The 19,823-nt window shown below is 39.4% G+C and overlaps 3 protein-coding genes across 4 annotated transcripts in view; 1 reads left to right on the top strand and 2 right to left on the bottom strand.

The window, feature by feature from the left end:
- LOC146548697 (major histocompatibility complex class I-related protein 1-like) overlaps positions 1-19,823 on the top strand; it is a 235,562-nt gene that overhangs the window by 112,391 nt on the left and 103,348 nt on the right. Inside the window, exon 5 of the mRNA XM_085263391.1 lies at positions 16,582-16,584. Coding sequence (XP_085119517.1) covers positions 16,582-16,584 — 3 coding nt within the window. The remainder of the gene's footprint in view (positions 1-16,581; positions 16,585-19,823) is intronic.
- On the bottom strand, positions 1,541-4,352 carry LOC146548701 (uncharacterized). 2 transcript variants are annotated; one of them, XM_085263096.1, is made up of 6 exons: positions 4,128-4,352; positions 3,928-4,045; positions 3,661-3,797; positions 3,486-3,563; positions 1,767-1,956; positions 1,541-1,687 (listed from the first exon to the last, which is right to left on the bottom strand). In XM_085263096.1, the coding sequence occupies exons 1-6, from the start codon at positions 4,227-4,229 to the stop codon at positions 1,635-1,637; spliced, it is 678 nt and encodes a 225-aa protein (XP_085119222.1). In that variant the 5' UTR covers positions 4,230-4,352; the 3' UTR covers positions 1,541-1,634. The 2 variants fall into 2 exon arrangements, with proteins under 2 accessions (XP_085119222.1, XP_085119223.1); XM_085263097.1 differs by having other exon boundaries at positions 3,760-3,797.
- The window catches only part of LOC146548700 (major histocompatibility complex class I-related protein 1-like), a 30,538-nt gene continuing 28,056 nt past the window's right edge, over positions 17,342-19,823 (bottom strand). The window contains exon 7 of the mRNA XM_085263062.1: positions 17,342-17,523. Coding sequence (XP_085119188.1) covers positions 17,399-17,523 — 125 coding nt within the window. The 3' untranslated portion in view covers positions 17,342-17,398. The remainder of the gene's footprint in view (positions 17,524-19,823) is intronic.

Below are 19,823 nucleotides of genomic sequence, written 5' to 3'. Positions count from 1 at the left end.
CACATATATCCGAAAAGAGAGCGCGAGGGCCTTTGGTGCGCCGGCTTGCTGCTGCTCCTGTGCTGAAGTCAAACACACAACCTGTCGAAAGGGGAGGAGGAGGGCTGCTTCCAAATAGTGCACATTTCATTCATAATCTTGTCAATCCAAGCCCATTATGTATACTATTTTTTCCTGGGTTGTGTGACATCCCAGAAAAAAAAGAAAGAAAAAAAACTATAAAAGGTGTAGGTCTATTAGTCTATAAGTTTATGTTGCGGGCTTGTGTGTTGGCTACACAAACACATCTTTCATTTACTACCGGGACAACTAGTCAGCTTAAAGATATCTAACTAAAGACTGCTGAATTAGATTGTTAGTTTTTGTTTGTTTGTTTTTAGTGAACCATAAGCATATATCTGAAAACACAAAAGTCTAACAGTCCAAGAGATTACAGAATATTTAAATGTAATTCAACCCTAAACAGATACAAAGTGAAAATGCAATTTAAATTGAAATACAGTCATATATGATCTCACGGGAATGTTGTGAAAAGCACATTTCTGTGTATATGTATATTTGTACTGTTCATATTCAAGTATATTTTGCAAACTGTATCTCTTTAAATTACAGGAGACCTGGTAAAATATACTCAGAACCATAGCCAATTATTAACTAACAATATTAACTATAACAACTAACGCTGGAAGGTTTGACATTCTGACTCTGGATAAGAAGTCAAACATTTGCAGCACAGTGGTACGGGGCTTAGCACTGATGTCTCACAGCAAGAAGGTCCTAGGTTCAAATCCACTGACCTGTGGCCTTTCAGTGTGGAATTTGAATGTTCTCCTTGCCTTTGTGTGCATTCTCTGAGCTGCTTATCTGACCAGCTCCTACTGGTATGCAGCTAGTGGAGTTAGGTTAATTGGTGACTCTAAATTGCCCATAAGTGTGAATGGTTAGTCTGTGTTAGTCCTGCAACAGGGTGTACACTGTCTCTGACAGCTGGGATAGGCTCCAGTCCCCCCCATGACCCTGAATAGGATAAGTGGAAGAGAATGGATGGACAAGTTTACAATCAATAAGTTGTCTCTTTTAACAGCTTAGATTTCCAAACATTCATGCCATAGCTTCAGAAGCTGAAGGGCTGCATGATTAAGTGTCTTTCACCCCTTTGGAATGTAATAAAAGAACAGTAATTACTTTTACTGGCTTTACCGCAGTTTGAAGGCAGCAAAATCCAGTCTCATGATAAACACAGCAACATGAAGACTCTGTATCTATTACTCCTCTGATCTAATGTGGTATGTCCAGGTAAGATCATACTTCAAATATTAAAATTAGTTTACAGCATTATTACAGCTTGCTTTATTTGTCATTTATTTACTTCTCCTTATGCTTACCAGTGGGGCTCTGAAGAAAAGTAAGGAGCACTCTGTGTATAGTTGTCATGGCTCAGAGGCCCGTGGCGTGGAATGGACTCATGCGCAGAACCAAAGACCGGAAACCCGAAGTGATTTGCGAAAACAAAAACTTTTATTTACAAGAATTCCTAACATAAATATTCAAGACAAAAAACAAGATTAAGCTTTGTGCAAAAGCGTGGTGTCTGTGAGGTGCGGGGCTAAGGCGAGCATGGAACAGTCAGGTCACTAAACTGCTGAGACTGGAGCGGGGCAGGTGGAAACTGTGGCAGACCAGGGCACTGAAACGTAGGAGAGGAAAATCAGAACAGTCCAAGGAGTTGTGAGTGTTTCCCCATTTGACAAGCTGGGATGGCTTACGTGTTCGCAGGCGGGGATTAGCTGGAGGTGGGGGCGAGGCGAGGTCCAGGCGAGTGCTGAGTCCAATACAGGTGTGCAGGGAGGCAGGCAGGTGAGAATGGCAGTTTGTCTGAAAAGGATTAAGCAGCAGCTGACCGGAATCCAGAAGCGAGGCTATGGCAGGGTTTGGAATGACGAGTCCAGGTACCGACTAGGAGACAGGAAGAGAGGTAACTAATCACACTGAGCGATACACAGAAACATGAGGCTGTGAACTAACTGAGGTTAGCAGACGATCTGGCGAAGACTCGTTGTGTGTGCTGCTCCTAAATACTGCCAGAATAATTGCCTGCAGCTGAGGAACGGGGAGGGGCAGGAAGGGCTCCACCCAGAGGAGGAGAGCTGATGCTGAGGAAAGTTACTCAGGCTCGCCCAGACCATGACAATAGTATGTGTAAAGTTTTGTTAAGTTGTATCATGAGAAATGCCAGTTTGGGAAGTAGTTCCTCCTTTCATTGTCCTATTTGTAAAGTGTTAAATTAGTCTCAGCAGGGTTACAAATGTGTATGATGTCATACACAAGTGTTAACTAAGATTTATAAATGAGTACAAGGATTTGTGTGCAGTTTTCAGGATTTGTGTGCAGTTTTCGGTGCTCACAAATGTGTGCTCCAGTCCACATACAAAGGAATCTGAACACATAAAATGTTTTACAAATTTGTATGTTAATGTGGTGGACATCTGGAATATTTGACTTTTATCTGTATTCTTATGTTTGTTTGTTTTTTTGTTTTGTTTCAAATAAAACAAACAGTTGATTCTGTTCATCTGGACGTAACTTTTTCAGTGGGAGAAACGTTCCATCACTCATCCAAGTGACTTCTTCTGTCTCAGCTGATTCCAGATTTCCCCAACCTTATAAATAGTAAAGTTGCATAACAAACAAAACTCGAATAATTGCCTAACAATAAGCAAAAATTGTTTTTTTTTCAAATTGTCCTGGTCACAGATAAATGATTGCAGCGATTCCTAAACTCTGTGAATGGTAAAAGGTCAGGATAAAAGGTTGTTATGCTGCTTTGAAGGTTGGGGAAACCTGCAGTCAGCTGAGAGTGGGGAAGTCACTTGCATGAGTGATGAAACGTTCTCTGAGAATGCTACGTCCAGATGAACAGAATCAACTCTCTGAGATTTTCTGACCTGGGTTTTTGAGCATACTTCAAGATAAATAGAATTAATGTTTTATTCTCTAAATAAATACAATTGCTTGTCACCCCTTCGACTACAGCAAGTACATTTACCAATTAGATGCACTACACATGGAGCATATGGAATTTAATATGTTTTTAAAAAGCTTCTGCTACATGGTGGACATTCTTGTGCTGGTAAATCAGTCAGTGCTCAGACTAGAGCACAGACATCACCGTGGCTCATCCTCTGAAGTATCTGGGACATTCATGTTCATCTTAACTTTCTCTTATGAGAGCAGGCTAACAACCTGTTTGTATATATGGTCCCCTTATCAAAAATTTCATTTAAAAGGTTAATGTCAGTAATTGCCCAGTCTGTCATGAGTGAGCCTTTCACTTGTGCAATATTTTCTGCAGTGTGTGCATTAGGAAAATATTGCACTCCTAAAACAATGGTGTTTAATGTGCTGGACTCATCAACAAAATGGCAGGTGACTGCAAGATAGGCCTCTGTGTTGATGGAGATCCACATATCTGATGTCAGACTCACAGCTGCTGCTTTCTCAATGCTGGCCTTAGCTTTCTCCTTCATCTCCTGGTACCTGGCCTCCACCATGACTTTCAGGGCCTAAAGGAAAGAAAAAACATTTTGTTTAAAAGTACGACGTGGCTGTGCCTGTTCACATTTTATTCTGTAAAAACTAAATTTTCACTGCTTTTATGACCTTTTTAGTGGGGAGAACATAGCTAGGATTTAATGATTTAACAAATCTTTTAAATCCTTTGTCCTCCACAATGCTAAATGGCTGGGAGTCCTCAATCACCATGCTAACCAGGTCTTCATCTATTTGAGATTGTTCTCCTGAGGAAAGACAATAAAAACAAAGCACAAACATAAATATCACACATGTAACTTATTGCATTGTATGATATTGATATATCATTTAGTAACATTACTGCATGCTATGTTATCATGGCATTTGATGGCTCACCTGGTCTTGCTCCACAGTCGGTGTTCCTCTTATTCTCATGCAAAACTCTGTAGTGCCTAAGCATGGATGAGGTGTTGTTGTTATATCCCAGCTCCCTGGCACATAGCAAACACTTCACCTTGTACAAAAGTAAAGACAGCTTAACATAAATTGTATTGCACCATCAGTATTATGAAAATACATCTTCTGTAGAAATTTACCTTGTTGGGAGATATAAGATCAAAATGTTCCCACACAGGGGAGGACATCCTCCTCTTCTTAGCTGGCCCCATTCTCTCCTGACTTTCTCTCCTCACTCTCATAAACCTCCAAACTGTCTACAAACTCTCACTAACCGCAACTCTCCATCAAACACCCACATTTTGAATGAAGACTGAGGGGTTTATATCGCTGTCATAGCTCGCGGCAAAGTTCGAACCACTTCCTGAACCAGTCACGTGGTACAGCCGGGCAGCGAGGCTTCGGACGTCATCATTTTCAGCTCCTCCCATAAATGAAGCAAGCCTCGTTACGCTCATCGCGGAAACGCCCCCTCAATTACTCGACACAAGCTTTGAAGCCTCGATACAGAACGTCACATCACTAGTAATGTTTATCCAGTCTATTAGAGCTGTTTTCAATATTTGGTTCAAAAATATGAGTGGAAACAGAAATTCAACTAGGATTCTTGCATATGATGAATGAAGTCTGTTTTTGACTGTATCGTCCAGCTGATCCATCAAACCCCCAGCAGGTAAAAAACCTTATTCATGACATAACACAGTAACAATGTAAAAAATTAAACAGCAACAGCCTAAATGTAAAGTGCATTCTCCTCTTCAATAAATTATATGGATGTGCAGTGAGTCATTCAGGACTGTAAAACGTGAACTACAGAACCCAGAGTCTTCATCATTAAATCTCTGGTTGCTTCATTTTTCTAATTTATATCAGATGCTTTAAAGGTTTTAGTAAAGTTGCATTCTCATGGTGAGGCAAAGTGTTTTATGTTTGTGTGTGTGTGTGCATGTCATGAACGGCTATAAAATGCCTTTAATTAAAGAACAAAGCGGGGTTTGAGTTTGAGTCACGGCAGACTGTGGCTACTTCTAAATGGAACGCAGCCTTCCTACGGCGGACAGCTAATAACAGAAACCGGACGCGCCGTCAACCCTAGTCCACAGCAACCAAGCATGACCTTAAGAACATATTCTGTCTTCATAACTATCAAAAACGTGAAATGATTTGCAAAGTGTGAACGTGTTACAGCTGCAGAGAGCTATGGCGGTATCTTGGAAGCTGTTTACATAGCTAATAATATACGATGTAACCATGGAGACAGTCAGTCACGTGAGCTAGCGGCGCATGTTTACTACAGTGAATAAGGTAATTGTGTGCACAGTGTCCACACGCTGCAGAGGGTAAAGACATTACCTCAATATTGTTTTATATTTATATAAAACAATATATAAATATATATATATAATATTGACCTTCTGTTGACCATCACCTCAGGTTCACCATTACAGTTTCAGCATACAGATGCACACTGTCTAAATATGAACAAGAATATGAACAAGAAAAATCATGTCTCAGAAATAAGCACAGCTGTTCATGTTTGTCATTATAGTTTTATTTGTAAGAAAATTGTGAACTTCATATTGTGTATCTAATCAAAGAACATTTGACACATCTGAGTCATTCCTTTGCCCTATGAGAGCTGGAATAAATATATATTCTGACAATTACAGTTGAGCAAATGTCAGTTGAAACAATAGAGACAGGTAGAAATGGGATCAGATTAATCTTTGCTTAGTCAGACACCTCCTGTGTTCAGTCCATCATATTAAAAAAAAAACAATAGCACGTTCCGTGTGATTTTGCATCCATTTCCAAATCGTAGTCAAGCAGCCCAGTCTCATAAATAGGTAACAGAAATGTCTTTAATGTAGACATGTACAGTGTAGTGTAAGCATTAAACGATCATAAATCAAACACCAACATTTATGTCAAACTAATTTTAATTAAAAAATGAGCAGGCGCTTTATAGATTAAAAAGAAAGAATCTGAAAACAACACTTTTTTGGTCTAGGTGGTCAAAGTAGAAAACAGAATTGATGTTCAAGAACAAACCATAGCTGCACTAATATTACACATCTTGATTGTTGTGGTGAACAATGTTGCTTTTAAAACCACATGCAGTGTGTGACCATGACTGTTCACTGAGACCATGAACGCCACTTCGCTGAAGCCTTCGCCTTCTTCTTCTTCTTGCCATCAGAATGGAAGCAGAAAGAGCACGAGCTGCTTTGATCTACTGAAAGGAAAAAGCAGAACATCTGAGCTGAAACCAGTCAGCTGAAATCATTAACATAGAAACAATCATTCAATGCAGTGTCACAGGTAGCTCAGCCTGTTACAACTGTTGACACAAGCTCAGTACAATTAACACACAGTGTCAGGGAACTCCAGTGTGGGAACTAGTGGCTTTAGGTTTGTAGTCATTTAACTTTCATCCATCTATTCATTTAATTCATGAGGAAGAAATGTCAGGTTGGTGCAGGCTGGTTACATGCATTTGGTCCCATGCTGTCTTTAACTAAGGCTACGTTCACACTGCAGGTCTTAATGCTCAATTCCGATTTTTTGATCAAATCTGATTTTTTTGTCTGCTTGTTCACACTACAAATAAAATGTGACAGCAAACGCTCTCTAGTGTGAACCCTCAAAGCGGCCCGCATGCGCAAAAGAAGATGTCATACACAACGCGCTCTGTTTAGACCCAGAGCAAACAATATAAGATAAGATAAGATAACCTTTATTAGTCCCACACGTGGGAAATTTGTTTTGTCACAGCAGGAAGTGGACAGTGCAAAAGTTATGAGGCAAAAATTAGAATACAATAAGAATAAATACAGTACACAACTGTACAGAATAGAATAAAATAAATATACAATAAGATAAAAATAGAATACAAATACAAATACTATATACAACTGAGTAAAAATACAACGATGACAGAAAGGATTATTGCACTTAGTATTATTGCATATGTATGGATGTGTGTGCTTGATCAGTTAAAGTCTTTATTATGGAGTCTGACAGCAGTGGGGAGGAAAGACCTGCGAAATCTCTCCGTCCCACACCGTGGGTGCCGCAGTCTCCCACTGAAGGAGCTGCTCAGTGCTGTCACAGTCTGCTGCATGGGGTGGGAGATGTTGTCCAACAGGGATGACATTGTGACAATGAATATTGTTTGACTGATGGCCCTTAATATAAAGACTTCGGACTTTATGTTTCCCAAATTTTTGCTTTAAGTTATTTTGTCATTTACATAATAATGTAGATAACCTAATAATGATCCTTATTGCTGTTTTAGAGAGGAGCGGTGCTTCAAAGGATAGTTGCAGATTTCTGTCAGAATCTGCAGATTATGCAGTACAAGTAAAATGTTAACGTTTCTCCAACGTTGTCTTCTCAACAGTTTCACTAACATCTACACAGGATGGCCAGGAAGCGTTCGCGATGTCTTCTCGGGCGCTTCTCGGGAGCTGATAATTGGCGTCTGTCTTGTGTCAGTGACGTAAAAGACGGATTTAATGCGACATGACCGTTCAAACAGCAGTCGCTTTCTAAAACATCGGATATGTATCGGATTCAGTACCACATACGAAAATGACTCAGATCGGATTTGAAAATATCGGATTTGTGCCGTTCACACTGTCATACCATGATCGGATATGGGTCGCATAGGGTCTAAAAAATCGGATTTGGTGCGCTTTCGCCTGCAGTGTGAACGTAGCCTAAATGACTTGGTTCACTTTATGGCTGGGCTGTATGTGGGGTTATATCATGTTATTTGTGCAGGAGTACCTGTCCCCTGTTAGGCTTAGAAAGTTTCTCCAAGGGTTTCTCCATAAGCAGAGCTTCTAACTCTTCTAGCACATCTGTGGCTGTGCAGGCTGACAGGTTTTTGATGGCTCTTTTTACCCCACTGGTTGTGAGTGTGTAAAAATCCCCACTACTTCTTTTAGACTGCAATTAACTTGGGAGGAAGAGGTGGGTCTCCCATAACAATTATCTGGGATACATACATTTCATAATGCATGCATATATCTCTATCAAATAAACCTGGCCAGAGGGCTGCCATTTTTACATTCACTTATTTCTCTTAGAAATGTTGGATCTAAATAATGAATGTGTTACAGTTAAACTGACACTGGTCAGTGTAAATGGCTCATTGGGACACAGAAACCTTTAAATTAAATCCCATCACCTGATATCGAGTGTCAAACAATATCAAAGCTGTAAAAGCTGTTTACAGTCAGAATTTATAAAAACTATGATTGTAAATAAATTCAAACAAGTGAGCTTTTATCTTTGTGCTGAATATCAACACTGTGACTTCTTAGACTGTAAGCTTTACTTCAGCACAACCAGTTGTAGAAGCCGTCACTCTAAATGTCTTTTGATAACAAGAAAAAAATACCTTTTCATTACACGGTAGTGATGTGCGATACCACTTATTTCCTTTCCGATCCGATACCAAGTAATATTCAGGGTGGTATCGACGATACTGATCCGATACCGATACTTTATACAAAAACTTATTTTATTTATTGTATCTCAAATTATAGCGTCATAATGATTACAGGACATCAGATTACTTGTTCTTATCACTTAATAATGCAGAGTTCATCACATAGAAATAAAAAAACTGAACTTGTGCGCTATTTGAACACCTTGCCTGCCTGCAGCACTAAAGGACTCCATGAGAGACGTCTGTCTCGCCCTAGCAGCACCTGTCCCTCTCCTCCTCTTCAGTTCGCCTCAACATACGCTCGTCATATTCTGTGATATGATTTACTCTGAGGTGTTTGACAAGGTTAGTGATGTTGCCACAACCGTACATGCCAACCCTCCTGATTTTTCCGGGAGAATCCCGAATTTCAGTGCCCCTCCCGAAAATCTCCCGGAGCCACCATTCTCCCGAATTTCTCCCGATTTTCCACCCGGGCAACAAAATTGAGAAACCATATCGCAGAATTCATAGCGCGGCCCAGCCAATTCCAGTTTCCAACAATGGCGGCAGCTACTTAGTTTTAATATTACTCTTAGTACTCTTTCTGGGTCGCAAAAAAACTTTTTAACATATTTTCAGGTGAGAATGTAGCTGTGTAAATGTAGCAGGTTGAAAAAGCTACATGTTTATTTTGTAAGAAAACCAATTACCCCCTTATTTTTTGTTTATTATTGTGACTTATTTTGACATTGTTATGTGTTGCCAGACCATGGTTATATTTCATTATGCCAGTAGATGGTGCTCTTGCACTGCTGTGGAACTACCAGAGAGACTCTAGCTATAGGCTCTGCGCATGCGCAGCTCAGAAATAAATGAGCTCCGGCCTGAGCAAGACGCTAACTTCGGTGTCCTCTCTATTAATCCACAGGTACTGACAAACAAACTTTTATGTTACCGAACTGGTTCTAAATGTCATGTAAGTTGAGTAACAACTGTTCAGCTATATTTTGAGATGAGAGTGATGATGTTGTTTTGTGGTATTTTGTTGTAATGAGTATTAGTGTATCATCGGCATAATGCTATAATGCTACGTAGCACTATAAGTATATGCTATGACAGTGGCAACCTGCGACTTCCGAAAATGTGTTGTAGTGTTTGTTTTAGTGTTAGCCAAGCAGTACTGAGTACATGTATTAAGGGGAAAGCTTTTTGTTGGTGAAACAACGTTTGCAGTCGTCTGCCGCCATGTTGTGTTGCATTCAGGGGACGCCATGTTCAAAAGTAATAGCGTATATGGCGCGAATGTGGGGAAAGGTTGTGTGAATGTGAGATGGGTTATTTTGATATGTTGTTATGCTTTAACCGTGAGTGTTTTGTTTAAGTTGTGAGTATGTAAAGTCATTTTGAATTAGTTTGTATTTATTTTGCTTTTGAGAGAATGCTTTTTGTAACTTTATTTTTGTTTATGAACTCTGTTATTTTATGGGAAGAATGCATGGTCTAGTGTGATTTGTATTGTGTATATGTGGAGAAATAAATGAGCTCCGGCCTGAGCAAGACGCTAACTTCGGTGTCCTCTCTATTAATCCACAGTTTGCTCATATTTGGCTACACAGTGCTCTCTAGCCTGTGTGCCGCTTGCTGCCGGTCCAGATTCCCCTAGGTCTGGTGCCGGTAACATAAACTTCAAATATCTGAGCCGACCGACACATCGTCTTCAATCCCCCGCGGTCTTTCACTACTCGAGTTAAACATGATATATAAGTCACTTTGATAACTTAAAAATGTTATTGTTTGGCTTTTTCAGTGTTTTATTTGTTCATGAGTAAATCGGTTTGGCTGAGATTAAAGTTATTAGATTAGTTTAAATTAAATTTTACTTTATTAATCCCTCGGGAGGGTTCCTCCGGGGTTTTCACACAGCTGAATAAACGTTAAACAGAAAACTAATTAAACAAAGTGTGAGAGGTCAAGAGTTTACGCCAGTGTCCTGTTATATTTTAGATAGCAAGGAGCAGACAGCAGAGTTTCACTTCACTGAGGGAGCTCACGACGTACTACCCGGCTTTCTTTAGACCGCGAAGGCCGGGTCCTCAGGTGGAAGCAACCTCTGAATTTGGACACCCCCGCTGTTTCCGGGCCAGCCAATAATAACGGTGACATTTAACGTATTTTATCCGATAAATAAACACTGTGAAATGTATTTATCCCCCAAAAGCCCTTTTAAATGTCTCCCTAATTCTGAGGTCTCAAGGTTGGGAAAGTATGGCCACAACACCTCACTTTTTTGCCACATGTATCGCAAACCACGTCTCAGCTGTTTGTGGAGGTAAAATACGTCCGCACAATTACGCTCAGCCATTGTTGTGAGTGCGCGCGCCAAGGGGCTGCGATACATTTATACAGCCGTATTTCGCACATGACTACGAAAGGCGGAAGAGGAAGTAGTTCCTTAGAATGTAGACAATCCGAATGTTATAGTTTCTTTCCACTGTGTTCCTGTTAATGATAAATTACAAATTTACCCTAAATTACTAAAATATCGATATTTTAATGTGAGAATCGATTCTAGAACATAAATGACTGGTATCGGAGGAATCAATATTTCAGGATCGATACGCACATCACTAGTATTTTGTCTCTATCTCCCATTCTGCAATTCATCTCATGTAAATGTGGCGCACAACATGACGTGAAAAAAGGCACACACCTTTGACGTTGCGTGACGAACTCTGTATTCTTCGTCCACACGTAAACGGGAAAAAATGAGTTTTAAAAAAAATCTCCGTTTTCGGTGATAGGAAACGCCGTTTACGTTTGGACGAAACAGCTGCGTTTTCAAAAATACCCGTGTAGGTGTGGACGTAACTTAAAAGAGTTAGTAGTTTATTTTATTACTACCTGTCATTTATTGCAGATTACTTGTATTTGCTTAATTGTTTACTAAATGTTTGAGGTGTGAAAGAAACCGCAATGGAGCAAAATATGGGTATGTGTGGTTGGAGGATGTGTTCGTGCGTGTGCGTGCGCGCGTGCACGCGCGAGAAGGGGGGGGGGGGGTCGTGAACATTTTTCTTGTAAAACAAAGGGGGGCCTAGCAAAAAAAGTTGGGGAACCACTGCCCTACATCAATGCAATAAACGATACAAAAGTAATAGCCTCTATTTAGTTTATCTGCTGTTTTTCAGGTAGTTGTTTACATTATATAAGTTATTGTGTTCAGTATACGTCACTACAATGCGATATATAAATATTAGGACAACAGGCTCTTGTCGTCAATAAACAACGTTTAGGGAGCTCCATAGTATTCAATAAGAGGACCCTGCACGTCAGTTCTCGACGCTAGGGGGGTACCCGGCGCGTCGATAAGTGAAGCAGAGGGAGCCTGACCATGCGTCACACATTTGATGACTTGGGAGTGAGAATGTGTTGATAAGTCTCAGAGCCACAGAGAAATTATTATATGACAGTAAACTGATGATGTGAGAAGCATCTGTGTAATTGATAAGTACAGTGCTGCCGATCTTTGTAGCTGTTTTCATAACACAAACTTTTGAACTCCCTAGCTGTGAACTAAATTTTGGATAAAGATTTTGCTCATGTGGAACAGTGTAGAACATATTAATGCTGGCATTCATCACTACTCCCTAAAAACATTCAGCATATTATTACACACACACACACACACACACACACACACACACACACACACACATAATGCCTTGTTTTTGTAACCAAGGGGTTTTTTACAGAGGGCGGTGCTTTTGCTGTGATGTGTATTGTAACAGTTTGTCAATAAATAGCTGCGAGGGAAGCTGCTCTTTGAAGGATTTGGGCTTCAAGAGCTGGTTCTTGACCAAAACTTCCCTCGTTAGCGAGTGAAAAACCGGTTGAAGATGTTCTGTTATGTCTTGCATTCTTCATGAGGAATAAGTCTATAAACTAGCGGGGCTTGTGGAAACAAAGACCCAACAGAGACTCGCAGAGTGTCATGATCCGGGTGAGTGTCTAGAAATTTCCGTCAGGTTCCTGAGCTTCTCTGGTGTCCGCCTCTTGGCTTCCCCAGCAGCTCCATGCACCTGGATCTGATTCTAAGCAATCAGGCTGAGAGATTTAAGCTCCACGTTGACTCTCCTTCACCATCACTTTGTCAACTACTCCAAGTTGTTAACTAACTCCAATGATCCACGTTACTATTTCCTAATGTGTTACTTACCTTGTTTTCCTGTGCCAGCTCTACTGGACTCTCAACACTTGCCTTTGGCTACAGCTGCTCTTGGAATATCACCTCACTCTGAAAATCTCTCTGAGCCTCACCTGCCTGCCCTCCAGCTAGTGATAGCCAAATGAAGCTTTTTGAAGCATTGACGCTTGTGTTAAAAACAGTTGTGCCATGGTGTGGTCTTTCTTTGCTTTTGACTTCTTGATGTTGGTAAATACAATAGATGAAAAATACATATAATATACATATAAAAATGTACAACACATTATGGAGTATGCTTTGCTGTGAGGTCCTGTCTCCAGATATGCAATTAATCACTGGACAGCTGGACATGTATGCTTATGAATAATATAATATTAGGCCAATTTTCTTATATATATATTTTTTTTAAGCTAGGGGTAGACTTGATTGTGAACTGGAAAGGAAAAAGGCTTCTGTAAAGAGTGATGTAAAGTAAAAACATGATACATTTAAGGGCATCCTGTTTGGCTGTTTTTAAGAAGAGAATTTGTTCCACTGTGCAACGGCTGAGACTGTATGTTTTCTTGAAAATAATTTCTCCCTCCTTAGAAAAAAATCCTCTCACATAGAACAGAAGAGGCTGGAGCACACAGAAACTACAATGCAAGTTGGTAAAGATGCAGGTATACAGTCTTCCTGGGTCCCACAGACTATCAGCTAAAAAGAAAAAACAAATTAATTTGTTGCACATATTGTTGAATAACATTCTAAGATTATTTTACAAAAATTAATTGTTTTTTATTATATTTAATTTAAGAGTCAAATTTAAGTCTTTCTAAAATTATTTAGTGATAGTTGTATTATGAAAAGCAGATTTTTGTTAAGACATTTTAAGTTTTTCACATACAAAACAAAAGCAAACAACAGGAAAACACAGCAGGCAAACCCAAACAATTGACCAAAATCAACTCAAAATACTCCCACATGAGAGAACCTCCCCTCTTCCTCGCTGGCTCCATATCTCTCAATAGAATGATCCATGATTTACTATCTCTCACCCTCAAAACACTCCACAAATCCCACGAATGATTCACTTCCATATAAAACATCGAATCAGGTACCGAAGCAGGTATGCTCTAAATGAAACTTCGGACGTCACTGATCACGTAACTCTGGTCAAACAAATTAAGCCTCAACACAGTGCTTCTGAAGCAGTGTGTTGTTTTTTTGACACACGCCGGAGCGTCAGCTTCAAGTGCGCTATCACTACCTCCAGCCATAACACACTATTCGAATCCTGCGGAACTCAGGTCAGCCAGCTCGTACCATCTAACTAACCTGGTTACTCACCGCCTCTCCCTCAAAGACTGTTTTCATTCTTGAAGTGATACAATACAATACAATAAAAACTTACGAAAATGTACCTGTTTGACTGTACGTTTTCAGTTAGTGCACATCCCCTATATTTTACCCTTATGTTATTTATCTTCTACTAATGTTCCAGTGTATAAATATCCCCACCTTATATTTATGAATACCCAGTAATTTTATCTTCTAAGCTATTCTCTAATGTTTTATTTCTTATTTTGTCTGTCCTTTTTTTGGGGGGGGGGGTTGTACTCTGTTATAGCCCTTTTTGTTATGTAGAAGCCATAATTGAATGTATTGAATTTTGATGATCACTGGGTTTTTATTTGTTTGGTTGTTATGGGAGTCACGTGGGTGCTAGCGGTGACATAAATGGGCGTTGTCAGTCTGTCATTCACGGGTTTTGATTTTGACAGAGAGGAGGGCTGGGTAGCTGTAGTTTTTGTTGACTGCTGCACAACATGTTTCGCTTCGTTATATTAGAGCCTGTGACGTTGTAAGAGTCTGAATCAGGAGCCGATGACATTACTCTGTAAACTCTCAAAGCACTTTAATAAACAAGCAAACAATTCCACCTCTCGCATTATTGCGTAAAGTTGACAGTGCGTCAGGCAAATAGGCAGGCTCCATCCCCGGCCTCTAGCGACTGTGGAAGTCGCTACATCTTTAGTCAACAAAAAACGGCATTTTGGAGAAGCAAGCCGCAAGCAGGATCAAAGAAATCAGATCAAGGAACCTGAAAGATGCCAAGTAAGTGCAGCGCATCTGAATGAGTGAGCCCAGCAGCACCGACACACCTGACGCAATTCTGAGGAGCGCAGGTAAGAATACCTGTGCATGTCTGGTTGTGGAAAAGGAAGCCACATTGGATTAGCGCTGAGATGGTTCAAGAGGAGACACTGAATGGAATGAATGTTGGTTAAATGTGCAATGTTTTTGGCTGCGCTCTTGGATTGATGTCTGCGCTGCGTCTTTTTAATTATGCTGCTTGGATGACGTTCAAATGGACAATTAAAGTGCCGTTACGTTGAAAGGATTTTATGGTCAAAGTCTATTGTGGCTTCCAGTGGATATATGTTTTAATGGATGATCACTGAAGATTAAAATAAATAAATAAAAAATCGAACAAACAAACGGGAAAATCATGAGTCAAACAGGTGGTGATGATTGTTCCTCTAATGATTTGGGGGGAAAGAGAGAAAGAAAAATGACTGGAAAGGGATTGTTGAATAAAATCGAAAAATTTCAAAATGAATGCAAAATATATGTCAATAAAATGAAAGGACTAATACAAAAAATGAAAGCGCTCATGCAACACAATGAAAATCTTTCTCAAATTAAGCAGTATTTGGTGGATTTAAAGGCACTGTGTGAAAAGGCTTCAAGTTCACATGTTGAGGTGTTGTCTTTGGTGCCAGAGGAAGAAGTAATAAAACAAGAGGAATGGTTTTCAAACATCATGAAATACACCAATGTGTTTTTAAATGAAATTCAAAACTGGATAAATCAAAGAGAACAAAATCCTGCTGTTTGTCCAAAGCAAATCAATTTATTGGAAAACAATGTTGCATCAAATACTGAGACAGAAGTGGAGGATGATATCAAGCCAAGTGATAGTGTTTCAAATGTTGAAAGCGGCAAAACTTCTTCATCAAGATCTTCAACTTCATCTGTTCGTATGAAAGCTGAGGCAGAGTTGGCAGCTTTAATGATAAAGCAGAAATTATTGGATGAGAAACATGTACTGGAAGAAGAGGAGGAACGTCTTCGTAAAAGAAAGGAAAGGCTAAAATTGGACACTGAAATTGCTGAAAAAATGGCTACAATAAATGTCCTTAAAGCTCAAAGTATAACAAGCAAAAAAGGATCTTTAAAAGTTTCAGATGGAATGAATTCATACATTTTCCATGAAAGATCTAAACAAACCCTTAATGTTGATGCATTGGAATTTATACCTCACATTTCTGCAAAACAAAATTCATTGACTAATGCTGAAACTCAAAACAGGAGAAAAGATAAAACCCAGGAATGTGTCATGCAACAAGCCGTGCTGACTGAATCTTCTCAAAATAAGCATCCTCGACAATATTCAGTTATTCCTTCAAACCCATCTGATGGAAATGGACAAAATGACTGTCATACAAATGGTATTGTGGAACTGGAACCACAAAATGATGTTATTGGAATAATGACTAAACAAAATGAAATAACAACACTCTTAATCCAACAACAAAGCCTCTTTTCTTTACCAAAGAGAGAAATACCTCATTTTGATGGAGATCCACTTCAATATTATTCATTTATTAAAGCATTTGAGAATGCAGTTGAGTGCAATACGAAAAATAACAGCGATCGTTTATATTTTTTGGAACAGTACACAAGAGGCCAGCCAAAGGAATTAGTGAGAAGCTGTCAACAAATGAACTCAGATCGTGGTTATCGCAAGGCAAAATCACTGTTAAAGGAGCACTATGGCAATGAACAGAAGGCCGCAGCTGCATATCTGGACAAGGCACTTTCATGGCCATCAATTAAAACAGAGGAAGTAAAAGCTCTTCAGAACTACAGTTTGTTCCTCAGGGGATGCTGTAATGCAATGGAGGAGGTGCAGCATCTGAGTGATTTGGACATGCCTTCTAATATGGTAAACATTATTAAAAAATTGCCGTATAAATTTAGGGACAAATGGAGAAGCCATGTTTGTGACCTGCAAGAAAGGCATAAAAGAAGAGCCAAATTTATGGATATTGCAGACTTTTTGGAGAAGCAAATAAGAATATTAACTGATCCTGTATTTGGTAATATTCAAGATTCTCCGCTTTCTTTACCAACAAAAGGAATGAGTAAAGCCAAGTATCAAGGCAGACCTGGAAATAAAGGAACAAGCTTTGCCACCACTATGCAAGTTGTGGAGAGTACACCTAAGCTTGCGGAAATGGAAATGAAAAATAATCAGGTTGGAAGGAACGTCTGTATTTGTTGTGGAGGAAGACACTTGTTGGACGTCTGTGCACAGTTGGGAAAAATGGCTCATGAGAAGAAGATAACCTTCTTAAAGGAAAATGGCATCTGTTTTGGCTGCTTGTGTATAGGACACATCAGTAAAGATTGCCGTAAGAGGATTTCCTGTTCCAAATGCAGCCGGAAACATCCCACCATCCTGCACAAAGAAAGTTCACCTTCTGAAAAGACCGACAGGAACATGCAGCCGCATGTGAGCACACTGGTGTCGAGTGGTCTTACAGGGGCTGGAGACCAGGACTGTAAACTGCCCATTGTGCCTGTCCAAGTAAAGTCAAAGAAAGGAAGCAACATTATTACAACATGTGCTTTTTTGGACCAAGGGAGCACAGCAGTTTTCTGCACTGAGAGTCTGATGCGCAGACTTCACCTTGAGGGAAGGAAAGGAAACATCCTCCTCAGAACCATGGGCCAGGAAAGAATTGTGAGCAGCAACACTTTATCAGGACTGGAGGTTGCCGCTCTTTGTGGTGACGAATTTCTGGAACTGCCAAAAGTGTACACACAGGAGTCCATGCCTGCACTGTAAAAAAGAAAAAGTTGAGAAAACGTAAAATTTCAAGGCAACATGATGCAAGAGATTTTTGAGTTTCCTCAACTTTTGCAACTGTTGTTGACTTAACTAAGATTTACAAGTTCTGCCAACTTGGTTCTTCTTGTTCACCTAATTAGGATAATCCTGGAAGTCTAACGAAGAAATTCTGGTTTCAATGCCATGTTTTTCTGCCTTCACCAAACAAGGATATTCTTGTTGAGTAATCATACAATTCTTACTCCAGTGAGTTGAAAATGTACCTATATAAACAAAGGAAAATGTATGCTGTGATTATACTTGAAAGAACACTCAATAAATAGATATAGAATAAAACAAAGCACAATTCAATGTTATCTAAAAGCTTATTTATTTTGTTCAACAGTGCTTTCAGTACATTTCAGAATGTCATGGGCAGTAGGGTGAATTTCTGTTAAAAAAAAGAAGAAAGAAACAAAAACGTGTTGCCAGTTTCTTTTGGGTGCGTCTCACCCCAGCAGAGACGTTAAAATTCCAGAGTCCAGAACCAAAAAAGCAAAGTGTCTTAATAATTCACGCACACACCCTGACCGTCTTGTAAAAGCTGAACATAACTATTGCACCTTAAATAGGGTAATTCCACAAACGATTGCCTATGTACCCAGACATTGACATTTTACATGGGCTTACTATGATGAACTATGGAAGTTAAAAGTTATTAGAAATGTTACCATCAATGAAGAGGAAACTAACAGGTAAAACACCAGTTCTATGCTTCATGTGGAAAACACTATAACAAATCTTTTAAAATACTACAAGACAAATTTTCACCATATATTCTCAACAATACAGATTCATCTGACTAAAATTTACATTTCAAATAATGATTTATCCACTTCACCTTCATAAAGTCCGACCAGGTCAAAATAAGATGGCCTCAATTGCTTTAAAGGTGTAACTCATCTGCTTTGGATAATCAATGTTGAGGGCATACAGAAGGCCAAAGAGGTATGCCAAGGCAGTAGAGAGATCTGGAATGTTATGTAGCACGATGTCCCCTTCCAACACAACTGCATGTTCTCGCACAGACGTATCGGCATCGTCATCTTGCAGGATGGTGAGGATGGCAACTGATACACCGTTCAACACTGGTTCCAAAATGTCAGTGTCCTGAAGAAAAGTAAAATATGAATTATTGAAAGCTAAGAAAAACTAAAGACCAAACAAATTTCTAAAGATTTTAACTGTAACCTCTATACCATGCTGGTCATTTGACTCATAGAGGTTTTAAGAAGAAAAAGCTTATTTTCCTTTAATTAATGCCACCTTGTGAGTTTTGTACAAAAAACATTTTCTGCTATGGAACACCCACTAACAATGCCCAGCTGCTGCTCAGCAGAAAAAAAAGGAGTGAGAGTTATAACAACTGCAATCCCCACTATAAAATTATCTGGACTGCACTGAGGACGTGTACATTTCCATTTTGGATTAACTCATCCTTTAAAAACATCTCATAGCAATTAGTTTTACTTGCATTACTTTTTTGTACTTACTAAGCACATCAGGAAAACCTCTGTTGCATCCTCTCTGAGGAAAATGGGCAGGCCTCTCAGTGCCGGTGGGACACAATGTCAGATGCCTAAAAAGTATTCAGTGGAAAACAAGAATTTCAATTAGTGTAGTAACATGGTGTACTATACACAATGCAAAATCAGAACTCTCATAGTAATGAAAATAAAGCACAGGTCAGACCCAGCAACACGCAAAACTTACAAAAAACCAAAAACAACAACAACAACAACATCATGTTAACAATTTTACTTTCTATTTACAAATTAAATAGAAATACTGCCAAATAAGAACAAAGCAATGACTGATGACATTAATTTTTACTGACATGTCCACTGATGTGTTTTGTTTGAAGCCAACATCTTTTTCAGTTTCTGTTAAGAGAAAAGCATACTCTCTTCTAAAAATGTCAGCTAAAGAAGCACTTCACTCACCTGTTTGTCAAGTTTATCCAGGAGGTCTTCCATCTCCTCACAAAGAGCTCCCTTCTTAGACCGGTACAGTTTCAGCAGGCCAGGCACAAATTTGTCAAGGGATGCATTGAAGGTCCCCAGGAGGTCTTTGCTTGTGATCTGATGAAAATTTTCAGATATCTAAACAAGACATTCACCAAAATATTGTCATTTATTCAGCACAGAAAATTCCTGGGTAGCGGTCTTGGACAGTCTGCACCATGTTATATGCCTGACTGTGTTATCAACAGCAAAACCTACTTCAGAAATCTCTCATGAATATGTATTTTG

The sequence above is a fragment of the Mchenga conophoros genome, linkage group LG22 (genome assembly GCF_057382185.1).
Source record: "Mchenga conophoros isolate Kocher_MC1m ecotype Shallow Benthic linkage group LG22, M_conophoros_male_GT1.1, whole genome shotgun sequence".
In the NCBI taxonomy this organism is placed as follows: Eukaryota; Metazoa; Chordata; class Actinopteri; order Cichliformes; family Cichlidae; genus Mchenga; species Mchenga conophoros.
This window is presented reverse-complemented; position numbering and strand designations above follow the sequence as displayed.

Bases quoted from the DNA above. Each gene is read 5' to 3' on its own strand.
- LOC146548701 (XM_085263096.1), bottom strand. From the start codon at position 4,229: ATGAGAGTGAGGAGAGAAAGTCAGGAGAGAATGGGGCCAGCTAAGAAG. The intron at 4,046-4,127 runs GTAAATTTCTAC...CTTTTGTACAAG, and splicing joins ATCTTATATCTCCCAACAAG to GTGAAGTGTTTGCTATGTGC. The intron at 3,564-3,660 runs GTCATAAAAGCA...TCTTTCCTTTAG, and splicing joins ATGTTCTCCCCACTAAAAAG to GCCCTGAAAGTCATGGTGGA.